Source organism: Tachysurus fulvidraco, chromosome 5 (assembly GCF_022655615.1).
Source record: "Tachysurus fulvidraco isolate hzauxx_2018 chromosome 5, HZAU_PFXX_2.0, whole genome shotgun sequence".
Taxonomy (NCBI): Eukaryota; Metazoa; Chordata; class Actinopteri; order Siluriformes; family Bagridae; genus Tachysurus; species Tachysurus fulvidraco.
In genome coordinates this window covers 21564003-21589590 of record NC_062522.1, presented here as the reverse complement: position 1 = coordinate 21589590, position 25588 = coordinate 21564003, and the positions used below count along the sequence as shown (strand labels likewise).

General features: G+C 37.6%; 1 protein-coding gene across 3 annotated transcripts; it reads left to right on the top strand.

The window, feature by feature from the left end:
• The first annotated feature begins 1085 nt into the window (after positions 1-1085).
• anks1ab (ankyrin repeat and sterile alpha motif domain containing 1Ab) lies at positions 1086-25574 on the top strand. Of its 3 annotated transcripts, none has more exons than XM_027147193.2 (14): positions 1086-1589; positions 6521-6584; positions 14332-14450; positions 14823-14921; positions 15008-15154; positions 15294-15401; positions 16210-16380; positions 18632-18760; positions 19226-19297; positions 19533-19616; positions 19773-19910; positions 20106-20279; positions 20894-20992; positions 24555-25574. In XM_027147193.2, exons 1-14 carry the CDS (start codon positions 1311-1313, stop codon positions 24591-24593), a joined length of 1722 nt encoding a protein of 573 aa, XP_027002994.1. In that variant the 5' UTR covers positions 1086-1310; the 3' UTR covers positions 24594-25574. The 3 variants fall into 3 exon arrangements, with proteins under 3 accessions (XP_027002994.1, XP_027002993.1, XP_027002992.1); XM_027147192.2 differs by lacking the exon at positions 24555-25574 and adding an exon at positions 22202-23445 and having other exon boundaries at positions 1087-1589; positions 14335-14450; XM_027147191.2 differs by lacking the exon at positions 24555-25574 and adding an exon at positions 22202-23445 and having other exon boundaries at positions 1087-1589.
• Positions 25575-25588: the final 14 nt, after the last annotated feature.

Below are 25588 nucleotides of genomic sequence, written 5' to 3'. Positions count from 1 at the left end.
TCAACAGGGCTGTAATAATACACCCAAGTTCACATCCAATTAAATCCAATGTGGACGATGCCAGATAGCATGCTTTTCACTGAGAGTTACACTTCCTTGGGATGCAGCAGTTTAAATGACTGGGTGTTTTATTTAGCTCGTCATGGAGGTCCCTCTGTAGCCTTAGACGTGTTTCTAGAATACCACCTTATGCACCAATGTCTGCATATCAATTTCTCAATCAGAAGTGATTTCTTAGATCTAGGCTGAATCAGCAAGGAAAGTGGTGTCTGTGTATTTATGTGTGTGTGTATGTGTGTGTGTGTCTGTGTGTGTATGTGTGTGTGAGTGTGTGTTTATCTTGTTTTGTAGATTGACACAGAAGGGGAAGCGGACATGTTTTTCATGTCCTGTATTTAAACATCATGTTGAAATACAGCAGTGAAATTAAATATTGTATCATCTGTAAGAGGAAAACTTACCAATCTGGAAAGTGTATTTAGTAGTTTGCCCTCTATTGGTGATGTATAGCTCAAAGTTTATGGACATACTTGAACATGTGGATAGAAATGTGATAGGTCTTTCTTCAGCACTTTTTTAGATTTTGATAGTTAATATATAGCTTGCACGTTTTGTACTTCTCAAATAGCGTTGTTACAGAATTCATGCTATATGATTGGAATGTATTCCGCTTTTAGGAAACTTGTGAATCACACATAAACACATATTCATTGAATGGGCACTGGCTCACAGTGCCTCGATAACCTGATTATCCAGCCTGTCAGTATGAAAAAAGACAAGGACATGTGATCGCCAGAATCTCTGGTGACTGATGAAGTCTACTCCCATAACAGGAGACAAGTCAGTCTCATCAAAGCTTCATCTACAGAGACTGTCATAAACACCATGTGTGTACCAAGGTAGAGCAAACAATATTTGATCTCTGTGTTTACTTCTGTTTCCTTGTTTCTTTGAGCACCAGCCTGTCCCTTCTCTCTCTCTCATTGAAACTGGCAAAAGATAAAGGAGAGAGAGGGGGGGGGGGAGGAGGAAATGACTGTTTATAAACTTTTTGAGCTTCTCAAAATGGGGTGGGCAAGAGCACATATACTGTGGGTGGACCGTGTGAACAGAGGCAGAAAAGGCAACCTCATGCTCCCCATTTCAAGCCTATTTCAGAAACATTTATAGCAACAGTTTGAAGAATACAGCAAAGGGGAAACAAGGCTTCATATTCCCTATGACTATGAGATAAAACTGTTATATCTGTCTACTTTTCTGCACAGCAGGGCTTTTTCTACTGCATAGACATACCAGAACATTTTCCAGGGATGTCCACGCTACCTCTGGATTTGAATTATGTTCCAGTCACCGGTCTGGAACAGGCTGAAGATGAATTCAGTCACTCACCTGAGTCTTCGACCCAGGCCAGGAGGCAGCCATGTGGGCATGTGAAGCTTTCTTGTAGCCTCTCCAAGTCAGACTTAGACTTACTGGCTCCTTGTGAAGAGAATTTAGCTCTGGGTGAAAAGAACAAGTGCAAGATCAAGTGCTGGATGGAGAGGACACACATAGATCGACTGTCCTCACTTACTGCTGATTGGGAAGAGGTAAGCATGTTGGGGTGGAGTGGTAATAAAAGAATGGGTTAACATAAAAATGCAAGAAAAGTAGGTGTAAAAAGGAGCTTGACACAGAAGTATGGAGGACTAAAGGAGGGATGGAAAGCAAAGCAGTGCAAGTGCCAGGCTGAGTCCATTGTTCCCTCATGATCCTCCACACAGTCTGTGGTGCACCAGGCTAATTGGGTCTAAGCTGTCACTCCACATTTTTTCAGGCATCTTCCAAAGGGTCAACCCACGCTCAGCGCATTCCCTTTCCCTTCCCTCCTCTCCATTTTCTTTGCTTTCCTGATGGCTTTGAGTAATGAAAAGAGCCAGTGCTACAATGTGCTTTATCAGCATTTCCCATCAGTGTGAATGATAATGAAATGTGTACCTGTTGATACTGTAAATATGTATAAGAATAGTATACAATTTATATAATACTTACACAATATTACTTATGTAAATTAGGAGTATCATAGGAAAGAGATGCTTCATCATATCAGGTGGCTCTAAGCCCACTGAAAAAATTTCAAATGATGTATGACCAGAGTGACAAAACAATGGTCAGTAAAAGCTTCATGTTTTGCTTGGCTGACCAGGGTGGAGTGTCCGGTTCTTAAGGACATCCTGCTTTAGACTGGTTACACAGCAGGTTAAAATACATATGTGCCTGTGAGGGAGATGGAAATAAATACCGTTGTGTTTCAATATAAATGTACTTTGGGCCATCAGCGGTTTACAATCTATGATGCTGCAAACTAGCAACATGTATACATCTATACAATAAATGTTTTGCAGTACCTGTACATATATAAATACACACTAACAAGTAACTGATGTGTGAATTTTTAATGAAGGGATATTTAAAAAAAAAAAAAAAAAAAAAAATTATATATATATATATATATATATATATATATATATATATATATATATATATATATATATATATATATATATATTTCTTATTTGAGCAGGCAGTCTGACATTCCTAGCACATATGGCTGTATTTTTAATTTATGTATCGAATAGATAAGATGAGTGAATTTTTAATTAGCAAGAGAGGCATACAAGAAGGAAAATATAGGGGATGAAAAATAATTAGAGTTTTTGCTTGAAAATTCTGATTGAATACTGAATTCTGACTGAATGCTATATAAATGAAGAGTTATATTTGCATAGTCCTGTAATGAGTAAAATATGGAAAAACTATCATGGTTCTCTTTATTATTCCATAAAGAATACAGAATAGCATTCAATTGGGCTCTAAATACTTTCAGCTCTGACAAAGAAAGAAGTCCAACATTCTATACATCAATCCATTACTTGAGATTGCGGTTAGTCTTCAGAGCCTGTAATCTTGTTACCTCTCTGGCACATAGGCCAACCCAACATTAAATCTTTATTACCCTTCCTCTTTACATTTTCTTAAAACTGCTGGCTCTTACATCTTCACGAGCTCTCTCGTTATCATGGACCTTGTGTGACACTCTTTATTGCTGGCTCTGCAGAAATAATTTCAGTTTTTTCCAAAGCCTTGAAACTTTGAGGCTTAGGGCTATTACTTCAGTAACTAATGTTTCGCTGTCTCTCCACATTCTTTATCACCATACTTCCGAGATTCAGCATAACAAAAACAATTCTAATGTGTACAAACCATCTAAATTTATAATGCTTGCTGTAAATTAAAATATTTTATTTAAGAGTAATTATTTATACATATACAGTGAATAATGTATATTTTTTCATAATGCCTGTACATGTATAATGTCTTAAGGCCAGAAATATCAACCCTCTAATTTCAACACGGTAACTTAATGCAAGTTAAAAGGCTACAATTCAAAGATTACAATTAATTTCATTCATTCATATTATGTTCATTCATATATTTCAATTTTAAAAAATACTTATTTTACCCGTTATTTGAAAATTTCTGAATAAATATTTATATATATATATATATATATATATTATTAAATATTAATAAATATAAATAAATGCACGATTTCTTAAAGATGATGCATCCCTTTTGCAGAAATGTTGCACCATGTGGTAATGATTGCATCGCACAATCGCTGCAAAATTGGATGGTTGCACAGTCTTTCTGCAAACACCTCTTGCCACTTCATCCCACCTCAGTTGTTGGTGCAGTATACTGAAGATTCTGAAGTCATTTGGTGACACTACATGCCTTGTGAAGGGCTTTTCAATGGATAAACTTGGTGTCTAAAAGCATGTTCAGATTCTTCCTTTCATTCAGACACCCTTTAGAAGGTTACTCGCCTGTACTAAATAGAATAAAGAAGTTTGCTCTGCGGACTCATGTTATTTTTGTTATTTTGTTTATCAGTATTAAAGAAAATGGACCTACATTTGTCTCATTATTTTTTTCTATCTAGTTTTGATGCTTTTGTGCCCAGACATGATGGAATTTCTTCTTCGTTTACAACAGTGGAACCAATTATGATCTTTGGTTGTTTGGTCTGTAAAAAGGTCTGTTCAGCAGCTGGCTTGTTTTGCATACCAGTGTAGCATTTTGATGCTGTTTGCCTGTGATTTGTGGTCCAGTTTGTGTTTGGATAATTCTGGCCACCTTGTGCATGAAAAGAATAGAATGAGCAATTTGGGAGAACGTGAGTCATTTTGTCTATTTTGGTGCAAAAACACATGCAGTACGGGTGTGGGTGAATGGTTGGTTGTTGGAATATACAATTTTTATGAGGGTATCACATTTCAAGAGTTAGTTCCCTGTGAAATTCTTGGAATAACTTTTAGAGACTGCATTTGTTGCTAAAAAGGTTAATGCATCATAAAGACCAGACAAGTAAGCCATTGTGAAGCTGTGAAAAGAGGGTAAATAGTCAGAGTCCTAGAGCAGAACAATTTGGAATGTCTTGAAAAACAAAGACATCACCAATGACATCACCAACCATCTCCAAGGGGCAGGGATGAAGCTATCAAACAATCTGCTGATCTAAGAAGATTCTGAGAACATAAATAAAAATGCAAACCACTCATCAGCAGTAAGATTTGGACTGCTTTCAATCAAAGTCATCATGCAGCAAGACAAGACAATAAACCAACACACAGAGCTAACACAGCAAAGGAATTCAAAAGATGAAAAACTGGAAGCTTTTAGACTGGCAAATTAAGACATCATCGGTTAACCCAATCGAGCATGTATTTCTCCTTTTTTCTCCTTCTGTAGAGAAGGCTGATGGAAGAACCCAGCATGTCTGAAAGACGATTGCAAGAAGAATGCAACATTTTGGTGAAGTCATTGGGTCACCAGCTAGAAGCAGTTATTGCAAGCAAGGAATATGCAACCAAATTAAATAAAATTAAATGTTCGTAAATGAAATATAATGTAACTGTTGTTAAGACTATTAGTAATTTAATATAATGTACTGCAGTGAAAGTGACATATGGCTAAGTACGGTGACCCATACTCAGAATTCGTTCTCTGCATTTAACCCATCCAAAGTGCACACACACAGCAGTGAACACACACACACACACACCGTGAACACACCCCCAGAGCAGTGGGCAGCCATTTATGCTGCGGCGCCCGGGGAGCAGTTGGGGGGTTCAGTGCCTTGCTCAAGGGCACCTCAGTCGCGGCCGGCCCGAGACTCGAACCCACAACCTTCGGGTTACGAGTCAGACTCTCTAACCATTAGGCCACGACTGTACTGTAATATAATATAATACTTTTGCTCATCAAAATATTTGGTGGTCAACCCTAAATGCCTTCAGTGTAATGGAATTTGGTATTTTCATCTTACATAACACTTAAAAAAGGGAGTTTATGATGTTAAAAATAGCTAAAAACAAACCTAAGCAATTTAAAAACAGAAGTCCAAGACTAATGCAGTCCATTAGCTAATGATCAAGCTTTCATTTCTTTTTAAGAATAGAAAGTGCTGACTTTGTGTTTACCTAATACTGTATCAACTGTAGAATCTCAATCTTATTCACCAGAATTCGAGGAAGAGAACATGTACTTATTTGTTTTCTTAAAGCAGATGTGGTTTAAGAAAGTGATTTTAATATAGGCTTTATGAAAGGCTTCTGTTCAAAGTCCTGTCTCAGACTATATAAAGAATGATGACATATATACATATATATACATAAAACACATATATAAATAAAAAAATGACTCTCCACTAAAATAGCTTTATCTAAATGTTGCATCTGCAGCAGGAGCTGTCCTGAGGTTGGCAAGGTATATCTATAGAAACTGTGATGATAGATGGCCATGGGGTGGGCGGTCCGATATAGAATGCAAGTAGGTTCATTTGGAGTGGAAAATGTGAAGGGCTGTATCGCTTCAGGGTATCTTCCATTTTGGCACTGGTGTGCGAACGCTAAAGGAATCCAGGACCTTTTTGATGCCAGTAGCACAGTGATGAGTTTTAACAGTTATAATATTACTTTTGAAACATTTATAGATTTATAGATCTATTGAAATGTATACCTAATGAAATCAAGTGAAATCAAAACATCAACTAAGGTCTCCTGGTGCTGGGAAACAGTTCGTCATTCATTCAGATAATTATTCATTCTTTCATCTAACTATAGATTATCCTGACCATGGTCATAGGGTGACATTCATTATTGATACTGGCAAAACTTGCAACTGACATAGCAGACAGGTAGCAACAGATGTGCTGCATTTTGAAAATTATATGCTAACTGGTCTTAAGTCTCTGTGAGTAGAAATTAATTTATATATTTGTTCATAAGGTTAATTTTATTTTTCTCTTGTGATTAGTGTAAAAGATGATCAAAATCAAAATACATTAGTTGCTCATGCAATGAGCTTGAATGTGAAAAATTCTTTACTGCTATTAAATATATTTTTTTTGCTATCTGGGAAAAAATACAGTTTTAAAGATATCACTGACTATGCCCCTGTCATTATCCTCCACCAGATTGAGAAGACCATGACATTGATTGACAGCGGCATTGAACTCTCTAAGGAACACCAACCAGCAGGTAAAACTACACCACAGAGGGACAAGGGCAGTGACTGTCTCCTCAGATTTCTTCTGATTTCTAAGAGCAGGACAAACCTCAAGTACACTGAAGTAGTTGAACTGTGGGCTGTTTTATGAATTGCATGTCAACAAACCTTAGGCAATTATTTCATTAATTGCGCAAGTCAGCTTTGTATCATCTATCGATCTATCTATCTATCTATCTATCTATCTATCTATCTATCTATCTATCTATCTATCTATCTATCTATCTATCTATCTATCTATCTATCTATCTGTCTGTCTGTCTGTCTGTCTGTCTGTCTGTTTGTCAACAAGCATTTATGATTAAATGAAAACAGATTACATAGGACATACAGTAATGACACTTGAAATGAATGCACACTGTAACTACTACAAGATAGGATATATGTGGAGTGTTGTTAGATTTCACCATATTATTCTACTTCCTTCTGAGTGCATGTTTTATTTTTGTACTCTGCTTCTCTGACTAGTGATGCAAAATAGTCTGCTGAGGAGCACTACTCTTCAATATCAAAGCTTCCTGTGCTCACCCAGTCAAATGTCACTCATTTTTAGCAGATTTTTTTGTGACAAACTAACAATTGATTTAAAACAATAATATCACTGACTAAATTACATCTACATGTTTCAGTCGATCGTGGTATAAATAAATAATAGATGTTGTTCATTTACTCACAGGCTCAAAAAGTAAGCTTTGGAGGTTAAGACATTTCAGTGGAAATTGTACATCAATTCATGCCTGCCTGATATATCTATTCAGTCACTTTGGGTGTCACTTTGCCCAGCATTTTCATAGTTGATATTTTGATACATACACTAAGTGACATAAAAATGGATGGCTTGGCCTGATTTATTATGGAGTGGCCTAATTCCACAACAGTACTCATCATGCCTGTAGCCCTTGGTAATTAGGCCTTAAGCTTCCTTTTTTCCTCACTTTGCCTATGTCCCAAAACGATGCCTATAATTGGGAAAAATTTTATAATTTTGACATGCTTTTTCTAGAGTGATACTGTTCCTGTTGTACAGTCATGGCAAGACGAATGTAGGAGTATGACTATTCTTCTTTAGAAGTTATTTCTTTGTGATGTTATGACCTCATATGGTGCTTTTTGTAGAAGTAAAGTATTTATTAGTGCTCCATTTTTGTTGCTTTATCATGTCTGTCCCTGTAATAGTGTCAGCAATTTAGTGACTAACAATAGAAGATAATACAATAAAGCCATTTAACTCTGTGCTTTTACCCATGCTGAAGGGTAATTTATATGGTGTGCAGAGTAAACCTAAATGTAATTGTTTGTATTGTAATTTGCATTTGAAATGTGTATCTGCATTACCTGTATAAGTCACAGCAGAATTATAAATTATACATTCAACAATTTAATTACAAATTAGCATTAATAACTCTTTAATTGTATAAGAAACATAATATTAATATGTGGCATGAGTACTTGAAGTACTGTACATGCAACTCCCTTATAGTTTTTGGTATTCATTGAAAGTGTGTTGTACTGAAATCATTTGGGGAGATACTGTATTCATGCTCTTGAGGTTATAAGCACTGTTCAGTTCCATAATGCTCTGTGTGCATGCAAAATGGTGTGTAAGACAGGGATAAATTTCATCATGTCTTTCATGTTGTCTACAGAATACTGTAAACAAAATCACTGCTTAAGAAATATATGCTAGCATAATGCTTGATTGAGGAACGAGGATCTACAGTACGTGCAGAACTTATTATATTCTTACAAAAAAGTTCATTTTAAACAATCCAATACACAGTGTCACTGAAAAATTCTCAGTGTAATTCTCAGCCTCTCTGACAGGCTTCTCCAAATGTTGAGACAGGGTCTGCCATTATATATGGGAGCTGGTTTGTCCAGTTGTTCAGAATCAGAATCAGAATCAGAATTGACACGCACAAGGAATTTGGTTCCAGCTGTTTGAAAGTCTCTGGTCAGTGAGGAAACCAGAATGATCTCTGATAAAACCCATGACCATTAATCATGACTGTACCCTCCCCAGTTCATAAAATTTCTCCCCAGGCACAAAATATGGTGTTTGGAATTAAGAAGGCTTTAGATGATGTATGCTGGTCTATCTTCCAGGCATCTGATTCTGTGTTGAGGAGATAATTTTATAATGGAAAATATTGAGATACCTGTTTGAGAACCAGAACCTCTGCCTGAGTCAGCAGTCAGGTGCATTCTGTATTGCTTATTTTCAAAGAACCTTGCTTCACTAATATACCCTCAGGGAGGTTCAGTATTTCATCATATTAAGTATTTCAGAGGGTTTGCCAGACCACAGGTAGAGGCAGTTCATGCCATGAAGGCCCTGGCCATAAATATTTATCACAGGTCTATGTGAATTATGTCATACCTTGAATATAGCAGTCGTTAACAGATGACTTGTTAACTGTTACCCTGACACAATGAATTGGTGTAAATTCTATAAAAGAGTGGGTGAGTTAGTTCTGTGCATCCTTTTCTGATTTTAGGAGCAGTAGCATTTCAGGAATCTGCCACTATCCTGGTTGAGTCTCTCCACTTGGCCATTGGATGATAACCATATAAAAGACTAGTGCTAATGTTTTAAAAACCATTGTTCTAAGTTGTTTAGAGAATGCCCTTTAGAACTGAGAAGTCAACTACCTTCCTCTGTCAGACACAATATCCTCTGGTATATTATAGTAATAAATAAATGTACCATACAACAGGCCTTAGGAAATTGATCAATAACATATACTGTATAACTAAGGGAATTATGCTTGAAATTTAGATAGAGCTTTTTTTTCAGCGACTTTATCAAACTGGCAGTGTTTCCAGGACTCCACTAAGTAAGTGTAGATGGGGTCCTAGATTGGGATAAGGCTTGATAGGCTTGAAGAATAGTTCAAAGGCTTGGAGAATAATTGAAAAGTCACTATACACTATTCAAAGCCACCAGGATTTAACCATGATTAGGTTGAATAGATGATTAGGTTGATCCTTCTCTTAATTCCAGAATGACATAATAAATAGAAATGTATACCAACAAAATTAGTTTGCTATACAAGGACATTATTCTGGGAGTATTCTGGAACTATGGGTTCTTTGTGTTGCATTATGTTTTTATTGATCTTCCATCTGTTGGATGCTATGATGCCAGTTAAAGGCATTATATTGCTAACTCCAGATTTCCATCATTAGTTTAGAACAGTGCTTCAGCTTCTGTGTTTTTAGACCCTGGTCTGTCAGCGAGCTTGAATTTAAATCAAATGCACTAAGTTGCCTGTCAGATTGTAAGAACCACTGCACAGTTCATGGTTATGACCAGGCAGAAATTTTTTCTCTTCTTTTTTTAGACCAGCTTGACTACCGGAGAAGCAAAAATATGGCCCAACACTGACACTGAGGGTTCTTTAATTTCACATTACATTTAATGTAGATGTTTTTCTACATGAACTTTTCCAACACCTGCCAGACATGCTCCACATGCTCAGTTTCTAAAGAGGAATATACATAATATTATTATATATTATATATTAGAATATTATCAATACAGACAGTAATATTTTCTCTCAAGATAGCCATAAGGCATTACTATGTGTTCATAATTTGCAGAGGTAATAAAGGTTGTCTTCTGCTGATTTTTTCCCTAAATACTGACGGTGCATTGATATTTTAACATATTAGACTGACCTACATGGAAGGGAGACCACCTGATAACACTTTGTGTTCCTAAGGACAAAATGGGAGTACCTCTAATGCTTTCTTATCTTTACTAAATACTTCAACTAGGTCAAACAGTTTGGTTATGACAGTCAGTCCAAAAGTTCTTATATATGATCCCCACTATTTCAGGGATCAAAAGTAATTAGACAAGCTAAAATAATCATAAATTCAATGCTTGGTTACAAATCCACTTTATTGTATGGGGTTATGGGTGGTTAGTCATGGATAACCATAAAAATCATTAAATCATTATAAACATGAACATGGAGTGGATCAAAGAAGAGTAGTTACATCATTGTCAAAGAAATTTTTGGTAGCTGTTGAATCCAAGGCCTGGAAAATATTAAAATTGTGAACACCATTCAAGATATTCTGGCAGCAAGCATTTGTATGGTTTGCGAGGTCTATGTTCCGATTTCCTTTCTTTACACTTCCTCTTTCTCATTTAATGGTGTGGCAGTGAGGTGTGGATTGTGCAATGGCCAGCTGAATAAGTTGGGTGAGTGAGAGCTGATTAACTTGTCACAGTATTTTGCTCTATAGCAATTCCGTAAGTCCATTCTTACAGCCAGTTCAATGTGTAATGTTCAATGAGCACTTTCTTGTGGATTGTCTTCCCTGTTGACACCTGAATAATAATTCTCCTGCATCCTTTCCAGAGATCTGAGTAACTCTTTTAATATTGGCTCAAATCAGGGATCTAATAGTTGGAGCACAGATTATGGCTTTTATGGGTCTGTGGCCCTCGCCTTGCATTTGAGCAGAGAAAGAATTTACATAATATTATTAATATCTTTATCATTATGAGAGGGAAAGCTTTAAACATTGCATCTAAAATTCTGTGAAATCATTGTAATTTTTCTGGTTTTGCAATGCAAGGTCTGTGTAAGGATAATTCCAGGTCCTTACACGTGTATGGTGGTGGTGCATTTGAGTTACACAGGTGGGTATGTGGATATGACGAGATGTGTTGGAAATGTTTAGCATGGTCTCCCAGTACCTGACAAGTGAGTCTGGTCCACAGCTTGCGAGGTTCTACTGGATTCTACTGGAAGCTTTCAGTAACAATGGAGAATAAAATTATAAGGACTCATGTGCAGATGTTTTAATATACAATATTTATACAATAAACATTGTCATTAAGTAAGCAGTGTTAAAATACTTGTAATAATAGCAGTGGGGGGCACGGTGGCTTAGTGGTTAGCACGTTCGCCTCACACCTCCGGGGTTAGGGTTTGATTCTTGCCTCCGCCTTGTGTGTGTGTGGAGTTTGCATGTTCTCACCGTGCCTCGGGGGGTTTCCTCTGGGTACTCCAGTTTCCTCTCCCGGTCCAAAGACATGTATGGTAGGTTGATTGGCATCTCTGGAAAACTGCCCGTAGTGTGTGTGTGTGTGGGTGTGAGTGAATGAGAGTGTGTGTGTGTGTGTGTGCCCTGCGATGGGTTGGCACTCCGTCCAAGGTGTATCCTGCCTTGATGCCCGATGATGCCTGAGATAGGCACAGGCTCCCCGTGACCCGAGTAGTTTGGATAAGCGGTAGAAAATGAATGAATGAATGAATAATAGCAGTAAAGGGCAGAAGGCAAATCAAAATAAGTAAGTTCAAAAGATCAAGCAAGGGTTATGCATAATATAAGCAACACTTTGTAAATGGAGCTTACACAAAACAGGAAGTGACCTGGAAGCTAGAGTGATCAGTGGAGATCATGCTATAATTAAGGATAGCATGACCCTTTAATTTCACATTACATTTAATGTAGATGTTTTTCTATGTTAGTCCCTGACCTTGTGACCTAACCTGAGAATGTTTTCAATGGAAACTATAAAATACTTCCGTGAGTCATTCTAGATAAGCGCATCTGCTAACGGTTGTAACCTTTGCAAAAATTTCATAGAAAATATCATGAATCCTTTTCAAAATTTCTATTCATGGTGTGTGTGGCATGGGGTGGTGGGGGTTTGGTGGTGGCATGGGAATGGGGGGTTCTTTATGGTTAGTCATAGGTGTGGTCCTCAAAAGGATAGTAAGACAATTATTTGTGTGTGTGTGGATGGGGGGGGGGCTGTTGGGTGCATGTATGTGTGGGTGTGTGGGTATTTCATCTGGATGTGGTCCGTTTTGCTGACTTAACATTTAGCATGCAGCCCAAGCACTCAGAGGTACAGTGTAATGGTCACAGATGTAATTCCCCATAGTAATTTATCATGGTGTATGGCTTGGTGGTGATTTAATTTCTTTGCATAAACCCTGGAAGCACTTTAGTGTGCAATGGGGCAGAAAAAAAACAACCTCAACATGTTTTTCCTTCGTTTTCCAGCTGATCCTGGTATGCTGGTTTTTGATTTGGGTTTGTCTATCTCCTGCTCCTGCTTCTGATGATGTCCTTTCTGCACCAGCAAGATCAGAGTGCTTGTGTGCAATTTTAATCAGCATGGTGAGTGGGGAGAAAAGAGACGGGGGCACTGCGAGAGAGAGAGAGAGAGAGAGGGGATGGGGATTGATTGTGGAAAAGAGAGAGAAAGAGTGAGAGAGGGGAGAGTGTGTGAGAAACAGAGAGACAGTAAGGAAAGGGAGGGGGGGAACAGAACGTGTATATGCTGTGCAGCAGCACACAGCATCAGCCAGCATATGGCAGCCCTGCAGTGCTTGCAGACAAGACAGTGTCAATGAAAGAGAGCGCAAGGAGGAGAGAAGAGAGGGAACGATCACAAAAGAAGGAAAAGGAGGAGCAAGAGAAGCACAATTGCAGGAACGGGATTAGGATGAGGGAATTTCCACAGCGAGGGATTGTTTACTGCAGCCTTGGAAGGACAGAGCTGCCGGTGGGTTTCAGGAGGAGGAGTGTATCATCTGGATGTTTTGCTTTGTGAGTGGTGATTGCAGCTGCCATTGGGACTGTGTGCCACCTGAATTGGGGATGCAGCAAAGCCTGGTCCCAAGAGCAGCACCTTTAGGAACGACAGGCAAGGACAGAGCTCAGGGGAAGAGAAGGAACCACCTGCAAGCTTTTCTGATGGGGCTATCTCTCTATCATTCTAGCTCACCTGCATTCTGCTGGATCATGCTTTGCCTCTGCCTGCTTTGATGATGTGTTCTACTCTGGCATGCTAGACCACCGGAGTGCATATAAGCCAAGAAGGACCAGTAGCATTTGGATTGCAGTGAAGAGAAAGCAGTCGTCATCGGGAGCTGGCTAATTTGGCAGTGCCTGTATATGCAAGTCTGATGGGTTTCTAATTGATTACGGAATTCTAAATCGAAGGGAAATGTAACATGGATCTCATCCTCAAGATGAGCAGGCATGATGCGAATAGTATCCTGTCGCTAGGCAGTTGGCACTGTAGTAAAATTACAACATTATACAGTGATTTTTAGAGCATTCATTGTATTAGGCATATGATAGAAGGGTAATAGTATGTATGTTTTATTTAACACACCACCAAATAGGTTTGGTTGAGACTTACAGTCTAAAGGGTTGTGCACTTCTGAGAACAGAACATATGCATATCAGGGAGTTTGCTGCCTCTTTGTAGCTCACTGTGGGTGTGATGAGCTTACTGCAGCGCAAGGTTCCCTGAGCACATTCTGATCTTCCATTCACAACTCTAACCCTCTCCCCTTTAAGGCCAAATAGTTTGAATCAAATAAAAAGGGAGTGAACTATGTATGCATTGCCCCTCTACATTTCTTCACTTTAGAAGGACAATGGCAAATTATCTTTCCAAACTGGACTTGCTTCCTTGAAGCCACTCTTACAAAGGACTACCTACTGATCTCTACCTCCTCTGCCCTCCATCCAAAAACAAGGGCTCCTTTTCATCTCTGTGTTTTGCGGGCCCCTGCTTTTGGTGGCCCCTCAACCAAGCCTGGATCGTGCCGTGCTGCTGCTGCTGTCCGTGGCTCTGCTGGCCGAAGATGATGTGGCAGTGCCATGTCTCGGCCTCTGAGTGCCGCTGCTACCGACTGAATGGCTTCTCACTGCTCAAACGCCTCCCTCTCTCAGCAGATACTGCAGGAAGCCGGGTACTGGAGCAGTCAGTGGGGGAATGGCTGGAGCATGTGGGCTTTCCACAGTATGAGAGTAAGCTGCTACTAAATGGATTTGATGACCTGCGCTTTATGGTGAGTCACCATTGACCGTTACACCAGTTCAATAAATTATGGTGATGTTACAATTCATCGGTCTACTTAATTTCTTTACAGAATGCATGAAAAAGTGATAGTTAGACTAACTTAATATATAAATTAATTAATAATTCAGCATTTTTAATAGAAGAAATCGTATCATAAAATGAAAATAATAGGATGCATAGGATTCATAAGTAGAAGAGGAGGAATAAAATTTGAATGTGTGTGTCTATACAATGTGTACACAAGTTTGCACACAAAAACAAGTTATATATTTTTTTAGATTGTGCCTCCTCGATGCCACCCCAGTGTATGCATTTATTAAATTAATTTAGCTTAACAAATTGAATTTGATAAAATGTGCAGGGCAGTAATGTAATGGAAGATGAAGACCTTAGAGAAATTGGCATCACAGACCCAGGTCATAGGAAGAAAATTCTTCATGCAGCAAAAAGTCTACCAAAGGTACAATTTATCATATTATCTGTAATAGTCTCGAAATGTTTGCTTAATATTCAACATGTCATTCTTAAACTTGTTTGTATCTCTAGGTGAAAGCTCTGGGTTGTGATGGCAGTACCTCACTGGCCTCTTGGCTGGACAATCTAGGTCTTGGGGAGTATCACCACAACTTTTTATCCAGTGGCTATCGCACACTTGAGTGTGTGAAGAATCTGTGGGAGCTGGAGATTGTCAATGTAACAGTGGTTCACATTTGCCTCTCACTTAGTTTTACAAATGTTTTTTTTTAAAGTATAGGCACTTTGTGAGCATATCGAATATCTGAATAAAACTGTGCATCCAGGCCTAATGTATTGTGTGATCTGTCTTTTGTAGGTGTTAAAAATTGTCCTTCTTGGCCACAGAAAAAGAATAATTGCTTCCATTGCAGAGCGACCCTATGAGGAAGCACCTTCAAAGTCCAACCACTTCTCCCAGCTTAAGGTGACTGACAAACTGTATGTGATTTACATTTTGGTCAATAGCTAAATAGTTAAAATTGCAGCTTTTTGTAATATAATAACTCAGACCCAGATAAATCAGATATTTTTTCCTAAAGTGCAAATCCAAGTCAGCAAAGGAATGGCTTTATTGATGAAGACAAACATCAATCTTTTGGAATGGCCTAGTCAGAGCCAAGATCTAAAGCCTGTCACAAACCTTTGGAATAACTTGAAGAGGGTTGTGCACAGGAGATTCCCTTGCAATTTAATAGATTTGTTGCTAGACTCTTCCTCAAAAGGACTGAATGCTATATCACAACCGAAAAATATTAGTAAAAGGGTTTGCAAACAGGTTATTGTATTTTTTTTACCACAAGAAAACTGAAAAAAAATTTTTATCATGGTTGATATCACAAAAACTTGCAATTTTAACAGGGGTGTGCAAGCATTTTTATAGCCAATGTAGGTACATTTTGTTGATGTATACTGTAGTTATGGAGCATAGTTTTTCTCTTCGTACACACATACTTTTCCAGCCCTCTTCTTGCTGTATCAACAGAAAGAGACCACCTCAAAATCACCACTGAGCAGATATTATTGACTCACCATAGTGATACTAATATTGTAGGTGGAGCAGTGTGCCAGAGTTTTATACTCAATAGTGATAGTGTTTAAATGATAAATGTTCAACCAGAATGGTGTAGTGGTCAGAATCTGACAGTGAAAGTTTCTAAATATACACCTGTATCAACAAGGTCGGTGTACCTAATCAGTGTTATACTTAATATTGTGTGTGTGTCTGTGTATAGATTCAAGATCTCTTATCTCAAAACCCAGCACCTCTTGGTTATATGGACCCTTATACGAGTCGCTCTATGGACACACTACTGCCACTGGGGGATTATGGAAGAAGAGGCAGAGGGCTAGATCAGGAGTGCAGTGTCTCACTCCGCTCTTACAATGAGAGGCCACGCTCACATGTGAGTCTTCCTAATGGTGGTACAAGGTTGCATAAAAAAGCTTTTTTTTACTCCTAGAGTAGACGTGATCTTAGAGAACCAAATAAATGCACTATTGTCTAGCAGCATTTGATTAATCTTTCTACTTGATCATGTTATGCTTGATGTAGGACACTGTCTACTTAATCTATAATTAAAGTAGATTGATGTACAATGTCTATAATTAACTATATTTATATTTTTAGATTAATACAGTATTAGTTGGACTGGGTCATCATGGTCTAGATCATAGGTTTAATGACACTTGTTTTCTATCAATAAATAATAACGTAGAGAACAAATTTATTCAGCTCATTTATTTGTATGGTTTCTCAACTTCAGCTAAGGACAAAATTAGTCTTAACCAGTATAAGTGTAACTTAATGTAAGAAAGAAAGCTGACTTTAAAAACAAATAGCTCTCCTAATCAGGGAATTGCAGTTTAACATTACAGTCGCTATTTGATGGTGGCTATTTGAAATAACTATTACAGTATATTACCCTTTAACGGTAATATAATAGTTATTTCAAATAGTTTAGCCACCATATAATGTTTTAGCTAATTGACTTTATTTAGGTATGTTACATTTCAAAAATGTCACATTAGGTTGACCTGACATCTATCTAGTACAAAGATTGAAGAGAGTGTTGCTTTCAGCCTCGAATTATTTTTTCCCTTTAATTAGTTAGTAAGATTCAGAAAGGCAACCACAATGAATGTACAAGTTAACACTTTCATTGCCTTTGTCTTGCTCATTAGGGACAAATTTAAATTTAAAATACCTATACTGAATTTATATATTCAGAAAAGCTACTTTAAACTGTTAAAAGCACTATACAACTATACAAATAAATCTGAATTGAAATAATACAATTCTGAATTTGTGAATTTCTGCCTTGTGGACTACGCCTGGTCAGCGTGGGCTATATGGAGCAGTGGCCTATACATAACAGCTCATTTTGGGCAAGTTTCTACAGAATACAGTTTCTATTTATATTATGTTGATGAACTTGGCTCAAGCCTGCATTGCATGAAAATAAAAACCTCCTACTCATATGCAAACCTTCTAAAAATCAGTAGGGATATTAGTATCTGTTTAGAACACATTATGAGAACAATCTTAATATATTCAGATTTTCTTACATCCCTAATAGACAGAAATAGCCGCACTGTCAGCAGGGTGTATGAATTCTGCCACTGACAGTTTTACATCTTTTTGTAGTTATCTACAAAAAGATATGAAGTTTTGTAGTTTATCTCAGAGAGTTTTTTTTAATAATTGCCTATTTTACAGTAACATGACCTTGACCAGTCAGTAGTAGGCAAGGAATAGTACATGTCCTGCAAAGTTAAGCCGGTAACTTTCTTTCAAAATTGAGACTGTAACTGCTTTCTGGTTTCTTTCCATGGTATCTAGTCTCAAATAAATGCCTTTTCTGTCAATTTTTATTGAAAAAAAAAGAAAGAAAGAAAGAAAAAGCATTATCTATTCAATTCCAATAATGTATTTGTACTTGATTAAATCCTTAATTTGGTGTTTTGCATGTTCTCACTGTCATTCCTCCTGGTTCTCCATGTTTCCTTCAATTTTCGAAAAAGCATGCCATTAGGTAGACTGGCTATTCTAAATTCCACTAAATTCTCTACTAGAGGTCAACGAGTGTGTGTGACCATGTGTGTGCACGGTGGTCTGTACCTGATAAGAGTCCCATCTGGGTGTATTCCTGCATTATGCCTTGTATTCTAGAGATCCACAGTGACACTGAGCAGGATGGCATAGTTAGTGAGGCTGAGTCTAATCAGGTGTGTTAGGTCAATTAGGATGAGTCTTAAACAGGTGATCAGGGAAGTGTCATGCTGGAACAGGATGCATACAAAGCGTACAATGATATACTGTACAGTTCTGTGCTACCAATTTTTCTGCAACAGTGGGAAGGCCACCAGATGGGTGTGATAATCAGGTGTACACATTTTATGGCTCTATAATGTAACACAATTTAGTGGCTAATCAATTAGGCATCAGACATTGAAAAAAGAAAGAAAGAAAGAAAGAAAGAAAGAAAGAAAGAAAGAAAGAAAGAAAGAAAGAACTGAGGAATACAATGGACAGAGTATATAGTTACACAGTTTAGCTTTTAAAAACATCTTATTTTGACTGATTTATTATGTTATTTGTTTATATATCCTTCTATGTATTTTGCATTTCTATGTCTTTGCCAAATGTTTATCAAGGACCGGCATACAGATCGACACAAGGAATCCCGGCGGACCCCAAGCCAGTCTGCTACATATACCACTGTTTCCACATGGCACCACCATCCTGAAAAACTCATCACAGAGGCTTGTTGCTATGAAGCTAGTGTAAGTTATTTTTGTAGCTTTAGACATTTATAAATACAGTATATGCATAGCAACACACGTAAAAAGGCATAGGTATATAAAACAAAATGTTTTGCAAGATACATTATACAAAGTCCACACAAATCTCCACATTGTCTATACAGTGTATTCTATAAGCTTAACTTTAGATGTTTTATACATGTATAGTTTCATGCAATGATAAACACATTCTCCACAGTATGGGTATATAGTGTATGAATAATGTAATACCTGCATGTACTAATATATTCTATGTTGTGAACTGGATTTAAGAATCTGTTTCTATGATAAACCATTTCAAACTATTTAAAGTCCTATGAAACCAAGAAAAAATCAGGTTATGAGTAATGCGAGTTGTCTATATTTGTTCTTAAAGGCAATGTAAAGTATTTATTTTTAAATCACACCGAACATAACTTGTTTAACACAGAGTTTTCATCTTTATAGTACCTTGGGTCTGTCATAATCAAAGACCTTCGAGGTATTGAATCTACACAGGAAGCCTGTTCAAGAATAAGGGTAAACACAGTACTGTAAAATTATTTATATTGTATATTATATTATAGCTGGTATAATAGCTGCTTTTTTATTGTTTTTTCCCTTCACCATTGTGGTTGTCTGCCTATTTTTACTTACTGTTTTACATACAGTAAATATTCAATTAACTAGTATAGAACAGCAGCATGAAAAGCTCAAACGAATCAGCTCACCACACTTACACACCCACACTACTTCTTTGCATCTCATCTATTAGAAATCAAAGGACCACCGAAAAGGCCCTGTCATAATCCTCTCCATCACCTATAGAGGAGTCAAGTTCATTGACGCAGCCTCTAAGGTAAGGACGAAGTTATTCATTCCAAACTTATGAGGAATAACCTAAAGTCACCAGCACAAAACTCAGAACGATAGGAAAACAAATGGCATTTTATATTAGCTCTTTGGAAAGAAAATGTTTTAATTGTAACAATGTCCAACATTGTTCCGCCTGTAGGCTATCGTGGCGGAGCATGAGATCCAGAACATCTCTTGTGCGGCTCAGGATCCTGATGAACTTCGCACTTTTGCATACATTACAAAAGACTTAAAGTCGGGGAACCACTTCTGCCATGTTTTCACTACAGTTGAAGTGGTGAGATTTCCATCCCTGATTACATTTACCAGGATTAAACACATTTCATTAATGCTGAAATAGTAAAGCTCCTCTTGAGTGAATGTTTTTAAATCATTTTGAGCAAGACTTTCTCCATGTCAGTTTTTTTATTCAAGAACATAACCTTGCATCTCTGCTATAAATTCCACTTACCGATGTCGTTACTCAATGCAGACACAAACCTATGAGATCATCTTGACTCTGGGACAGGCTTTTGAAGTGGCCTATCAGATGGCTCTTCAGGCACAGAAGGCACGACGTCACAGTTCTTACAGTGGGGCAAACTTTGAGATCATTGAACCCAAGAGCAGGCCAGTCTCATCTCGCAACAGCATGCGCCGCACAATGGTGAGTAATAAATATAAAGATAAGAACAAAAAAGCTGACCTGCACTCCCCATAGGTTTCTATTAACTAACACCAATACTGAAAGACACACATGGGGATCAAAAGCATTTTTTTGCCATGGTTTTAACATCCACTTTTTATAATTCCGGCACAAGAAAATATCAAATACTCTCATAACATTTAACACTTTTAAAAATCTGCACATGAAAAAGTCTTGCAACAGCAAAGTATTTGGATATTTTTGCAGGGAAATGTAGCACAACTAGAAATGGTGTTACATAAAGTAACTTATCATCAGCTACAGTATCTACAGTATATCATGTATTTAATATGGAACAGCCCCCATGTAGTATGCCCACACCTATGTGATATAACATGGTCCTGATTAAAAATTAAAGCAGAACCCTGGTTATACCACTACCCAAAAACAGCTTGGAAAAGCTTGAAGACCTGGTTTCCTTACAAAACCTTGTGGGTCAGCATGTATCATCATAAAGCATGTGTCATCATTGTATACAAAAAAAAAAGCGATTGGGTTCAAAATGTTACACAGTGTCTTCTCCTGTCTTGGTCCTGTAACGTGTATGTTTTTGTTTAAATTCCTCTTTTTTACAGGGAGTCCCTGTGCCTGAATGTCGCTGCTGCTACTGTCACACCTGCTCTGCCCATCGTCCCTCCTACCTCCCACTGCCCTCTGTCAGCCCTGGAGTTCAGGTTCTACTTTCTTTTATTCCTTCTTTCCATCTATCCTTCTTTCTGACCTATCCTCACACCTTCCCATCCTCTCTTCTGATCATTTACAGCTTTAACTAATTTCTTTCACTTTTCATTATTTAACCGTCCTATTCTTTTCCTCCTATGGTTTTTGGTTGTTAAGCCACTGGTTAAACATGGGTTACTTACTTCCACAGGAAGTAGTTTTTCATGTCCCTTAGCTTGAGCCCTGACTGGATTTATAATGGTAATACCACTAATTGTAAGATCTCTGTAAGGGAAGCCTTTTTTTCTTCAGAATTAGGTTTACAACCATGACAAGTTCCAATGGATAAATGGTATATATATGCAAAATTTCTAAAGATTGGCTTTGGATTAAGAAAGTGAATTCAGTTGCAGTGACACATTAAAAATATTTGTGGCATGATGCCTGGTGGTCCAGGCATTGTGGTGTACTTAGGAGTACTCAAATAAGTGTACTTTTTGTAAGACTCTAATGCTTCTTGCTTTTGAGAAATGTGTTTACGTGCAGGATTTGCTCAGAGCTATATTATGTATGTTAAAAAGTGAGCAGGCCTGCTTTCAATTTGCATCACCGAGGTTTACCATGAATCTTATACCACAGCGCTGTTGAATTCTTGAATATGATTGGTCAGAATGAAATCGCTGTGGTATATGTACATTAAAACACTTGGAGCTATAATTGGAAAATAATTAACTTCATTGTGATAATGAGCTTTTTTTCAGGCTCCTTCTGGCAACAGTTTTTTTCTAATAACATCAGTGTTAGAATATCATAAATTCAAGCAGCTAATGTAATTGGCTAGACAGCCAGTGAAATTGTAGCTAACTTCTTTCTTTCTTGTTGGCAAAATATCTTTAATTTTATAATTTTACACAGAGCTCAAAATGATTTCTGTAACATAAATCTAAGTTATAAAATCAACATAACAGTTAATTAGAGAAACAGAAAAACATAAATTGCAGTGCAGAAACACTTTCAGTGCAAATCAGTTTGAAAACAAAAGCATTAAAATGAATGAATGAGGTTGCTCACTATCTCAGTTCACAATTCGCCATATCAGGACACCACATACAGGTTGCAATTGTATATGTTCACTGTGATTTCTCCTGCGTCATGCCCATTCTATGGCACATGTGGTGGGTGAGCATTTGCAGCCTCATTCCTCCCTCCCTCCTCCCTGGCAGATGGAGCCTATCGAGCAGGAGACAGACGTGCAGTCCTTGGGCAGCAGCTGGCACTTTGACCCTCGTGATCCCGCCAGGCCGGCCTGCAGTGCCAAGTACGAGACCACCATATTCTGAAGTGGGGACAACAGTCCTAACCAGCTGCCCTGTTAAGCCACTTGCCCCCTGAGAGAACTGTAGTGCCCTGTGCCTTCTCACTGTGAATTGTAGCTTCCCTCAGGGCAAGATCTGCTCCCTGATCTCTCTCCCTCTCTCTCTCTCTCTCTCTCTCCCTCTTTCTCCCCCTCCCTACAACTCATCTGTGCAGTTTTCTTGGAGAGCCATCTGCCATCTTCTCCATTTTGAATTTCTGTCTAGAGTTCCTGGACACTGCCCTCCAGTTGCCATTCTTGAAATCTCTGTGCAGCCCTGACTTTTCAGACACACTTTTTGTATCACAACGCTGAACGTTAGCATCTCATATCAAAGGATTTTTGCCTCTGTAAAGCCTCTGAGCACAAGCTGAAGTGTAGCTGTTTATCAAGTCTTGTTGTTAAGATTGCATCTAGATATTTCTGCTCTTTTAGAGACATAAACCAGGCAACATTAGCAACACAAAATTCTTGTTTGGAACAGCAATACTGTCAGTGCCAATGTCAAGCATAATTTCAAACACCCAGTTCATCGCCACTGTAGATGCAAATGTGTAGCAAATTCATTGCATTCTGCACCCAAGCACAGTATCCGTCCCCACCTCCACTGCTGATTATTTCTAGCTTGTCCCATATTTCTGTAACACTTATTTCTACACCAGTGCACAGTTCACTGTTCACAATTCTCACCCAGTGCTTCCTTAACTCCTACTTTCCTTTGTTCTACTGGAAAATATACATATGTCAACACACATGTTCAGTTCCAGTTTTGCATAAAATATAGCTTGGGATTAGAAATGCAATAATAAAGATGGAAACAGGTCAGAGGCCTGATAAAGTTCAAATGCACAGCACAAATATGAGGTCCGATTCCCTAGTTATGGTCCTCAATTTTTTTTAATATAAAAATCATAATGATGTTGTGGGTTGCATTAATAATCATTGTTCTTCCTCTTTACTTTAGCATATATGTGGCACCACCAGGGCTATGACTAAGTGTGATAAATTGCAGCATGAATCTGAATGACTTACGGTCTGAAACCATAAGCAGTTTTGTATTTGTATTCGTAAAATGTAACATCACTTAGTAAATACAGCATTTGTGCATACGTGTTCATGCTTTTTTAATTGTATTTTTTTTTACCTGCTTAGCTCAATTTGAGGTGGTGGAAACAATCTAATATTTCTGAATTCAGTGCTTTAAACTTCAATTCAGTTTCACCATAAATGAATTTAATTATATTCCACACAATGATAAAGAGCTGGAGCAGTGGAGGAAAGGGGAAGAGAGAATAAATGTTCCTTAGCCTTAATGTGACTGGAATAGAATTCAGATCTGATTTCCTGAATAACGTTCAGTTTACAGAAGTCCCAAGTCTAAGGAAATGACCTTTTACATTTTGTGACTGATTTCAGTGGGTTCATCAGGACAGAACTTTAAAATTAAAATCAAAATTCAAATTCAAATTCATCTGTATAGCACTTAACAATGAACATAAGAAACATTAAAACAAAAAAAAAATGTATTATACAAAGATTAATATAATACAAAACTTTTATTTAAATGTGTTTGTATTTATCCTCAATGAGCAAGCCTGAGGTGACTGAGGTGACTGTGGCAAGAAAAAAACTCTCTTGGAGGAAGAAACCTTGAGAGGAACCTGACTCAAAAAGGAACCCATCCTCATTTGAGTCTGGTTCCTCTAAAGGTTTCTTTTCATTCATTAATTAATGAATAATACAACCTCAAAAAAACATCCTGGCAGATTGTTTCATTGAACTCTTTTTAAAAGTTTTTAGTACACTGCAAGTAACTCATCATAATTCAAGTTTACATGTATTTCCTGTTGTGACTGTTATGTTTTGGCCTGTTGTTCATGTTCAAGCTAATCTCTGCTTGTTCCTAAGGTAGATTGTTAAAACTGAGTTTCTTTGTTATATAACCTCAAAACCATGGTCATTATTACATTTACATGGCTCATCCACCATCAACCTCGTTTGACACCATTGGGTTGCTTTCATTTTCTAACATGCCTCTCACAAACCAGTGCAGACCATTGCATTGCATTCTGTCTTATCAATGTGTTCATGTAATTTTAATGTCAGAATTGTACTGTTAAATTCATGGCCATAAGTGTGACACTTCTAAATGAAAGCGTTCATTTAGATACATAAGGATAAATTCATAAATTCTGAAATCAAATATATTTCTTCCTGTGTAGCTGACTCCACCGTTCAAGTTTCCGGACACCAAGGTGTGAATAGAAGTGGAAATCAGGTGAATCATTACGAGTGAGTGAATGAGAGAACAAGACGTGTCAATCATTCAGTGGCAGAGAATCTCAGCACATGGAGATTGATCCAGTACTGTGCGATTACTCCTTTGATGAGTTTAGACAAAGTCGCAATGAGGATTTGAGCATTTGCTTGTGAGGTGGGTCTGTGAGTACAACAGCCGCAGCATGCTAGACTTTTATATGTTCGAAATAACATACTGTTTTATTTAATAACAGGCATATAGGAAATTTGGAGAAACTGGAATACGATCTTAGTATTTAGCTCTGTGTGGTCAAATATGTTATGTCCTTAACATGGAATTTATTTAGATATATGGACCTTCCAGACATAACATACAGACAGAAGAGTAAAATTTGTTCCTTTTGGCTTTATAGTGAACTCATGTTACAACAAAGATGTGAGGACTTCGATTGCTTTAAGCATTGCTTAGAGGGACTTTATCGGTGAGCCAAAAAGTGTTGAAAATGTTAAGAGTAGGTCTATAAATGTACACATGAATCAGAGCTGACAGGCAAAAATTATTTCTGTCATGTGATTCAGGATGAACACTGTGCAAACGCATCTAGAAAAAGGCTTTACCTAGAGGTACTCAAGTTTAATCACACTGTGAAATGACAGAAAATAAGCATTTACCTTAACATTGTTACTCATTCCTGACGTGATGGGACTTAAAATAAATAAACAACAAAAAAAAAAATCCATGTCCCTCACTCCATAAATCACTTACATTTTCTGTATATCGCTTGCACTTTATTTTTATTTGCACTGATATGGATTTGGATATGATGTCAAGATAGAGATTTGCCAAATGCTGTAGCATTTATATCCTTGAATTAAACAACCAAGTCTATTTTGGGACTAACCTAAAATGTTATACATGTTCAGAATTCTTTCATTTAGTTGTAACACCAATATAAATGACCTAATAAAATGTAATTACTTTTTCCGTGTCACATAA

Bases quoted from the DNA above. Each gene is read 5' to 3' on its own strand.
- anks1ab (XM_027147191.2), top strand. From the start codon at position 1,311: ATGTCCACGCTACCTCTGGATTTGAATTATGTTCCAGTCACCGGTCTG. The intron at 6,585-14,331 runs GTAAAACTACAC...TCCCTCTCTCAG, and splicing joins TAAGGAACACCAACCAGCAG to CAGATACTGCAGGAAGCCGG. The intron at 19,298-19,532 runs GTAAACACAGTA...CTCATCTATTAG, and splicing joins AAGCCTGTTCAAGAATAAGG to AAATCAAAGGACCACCGAAA.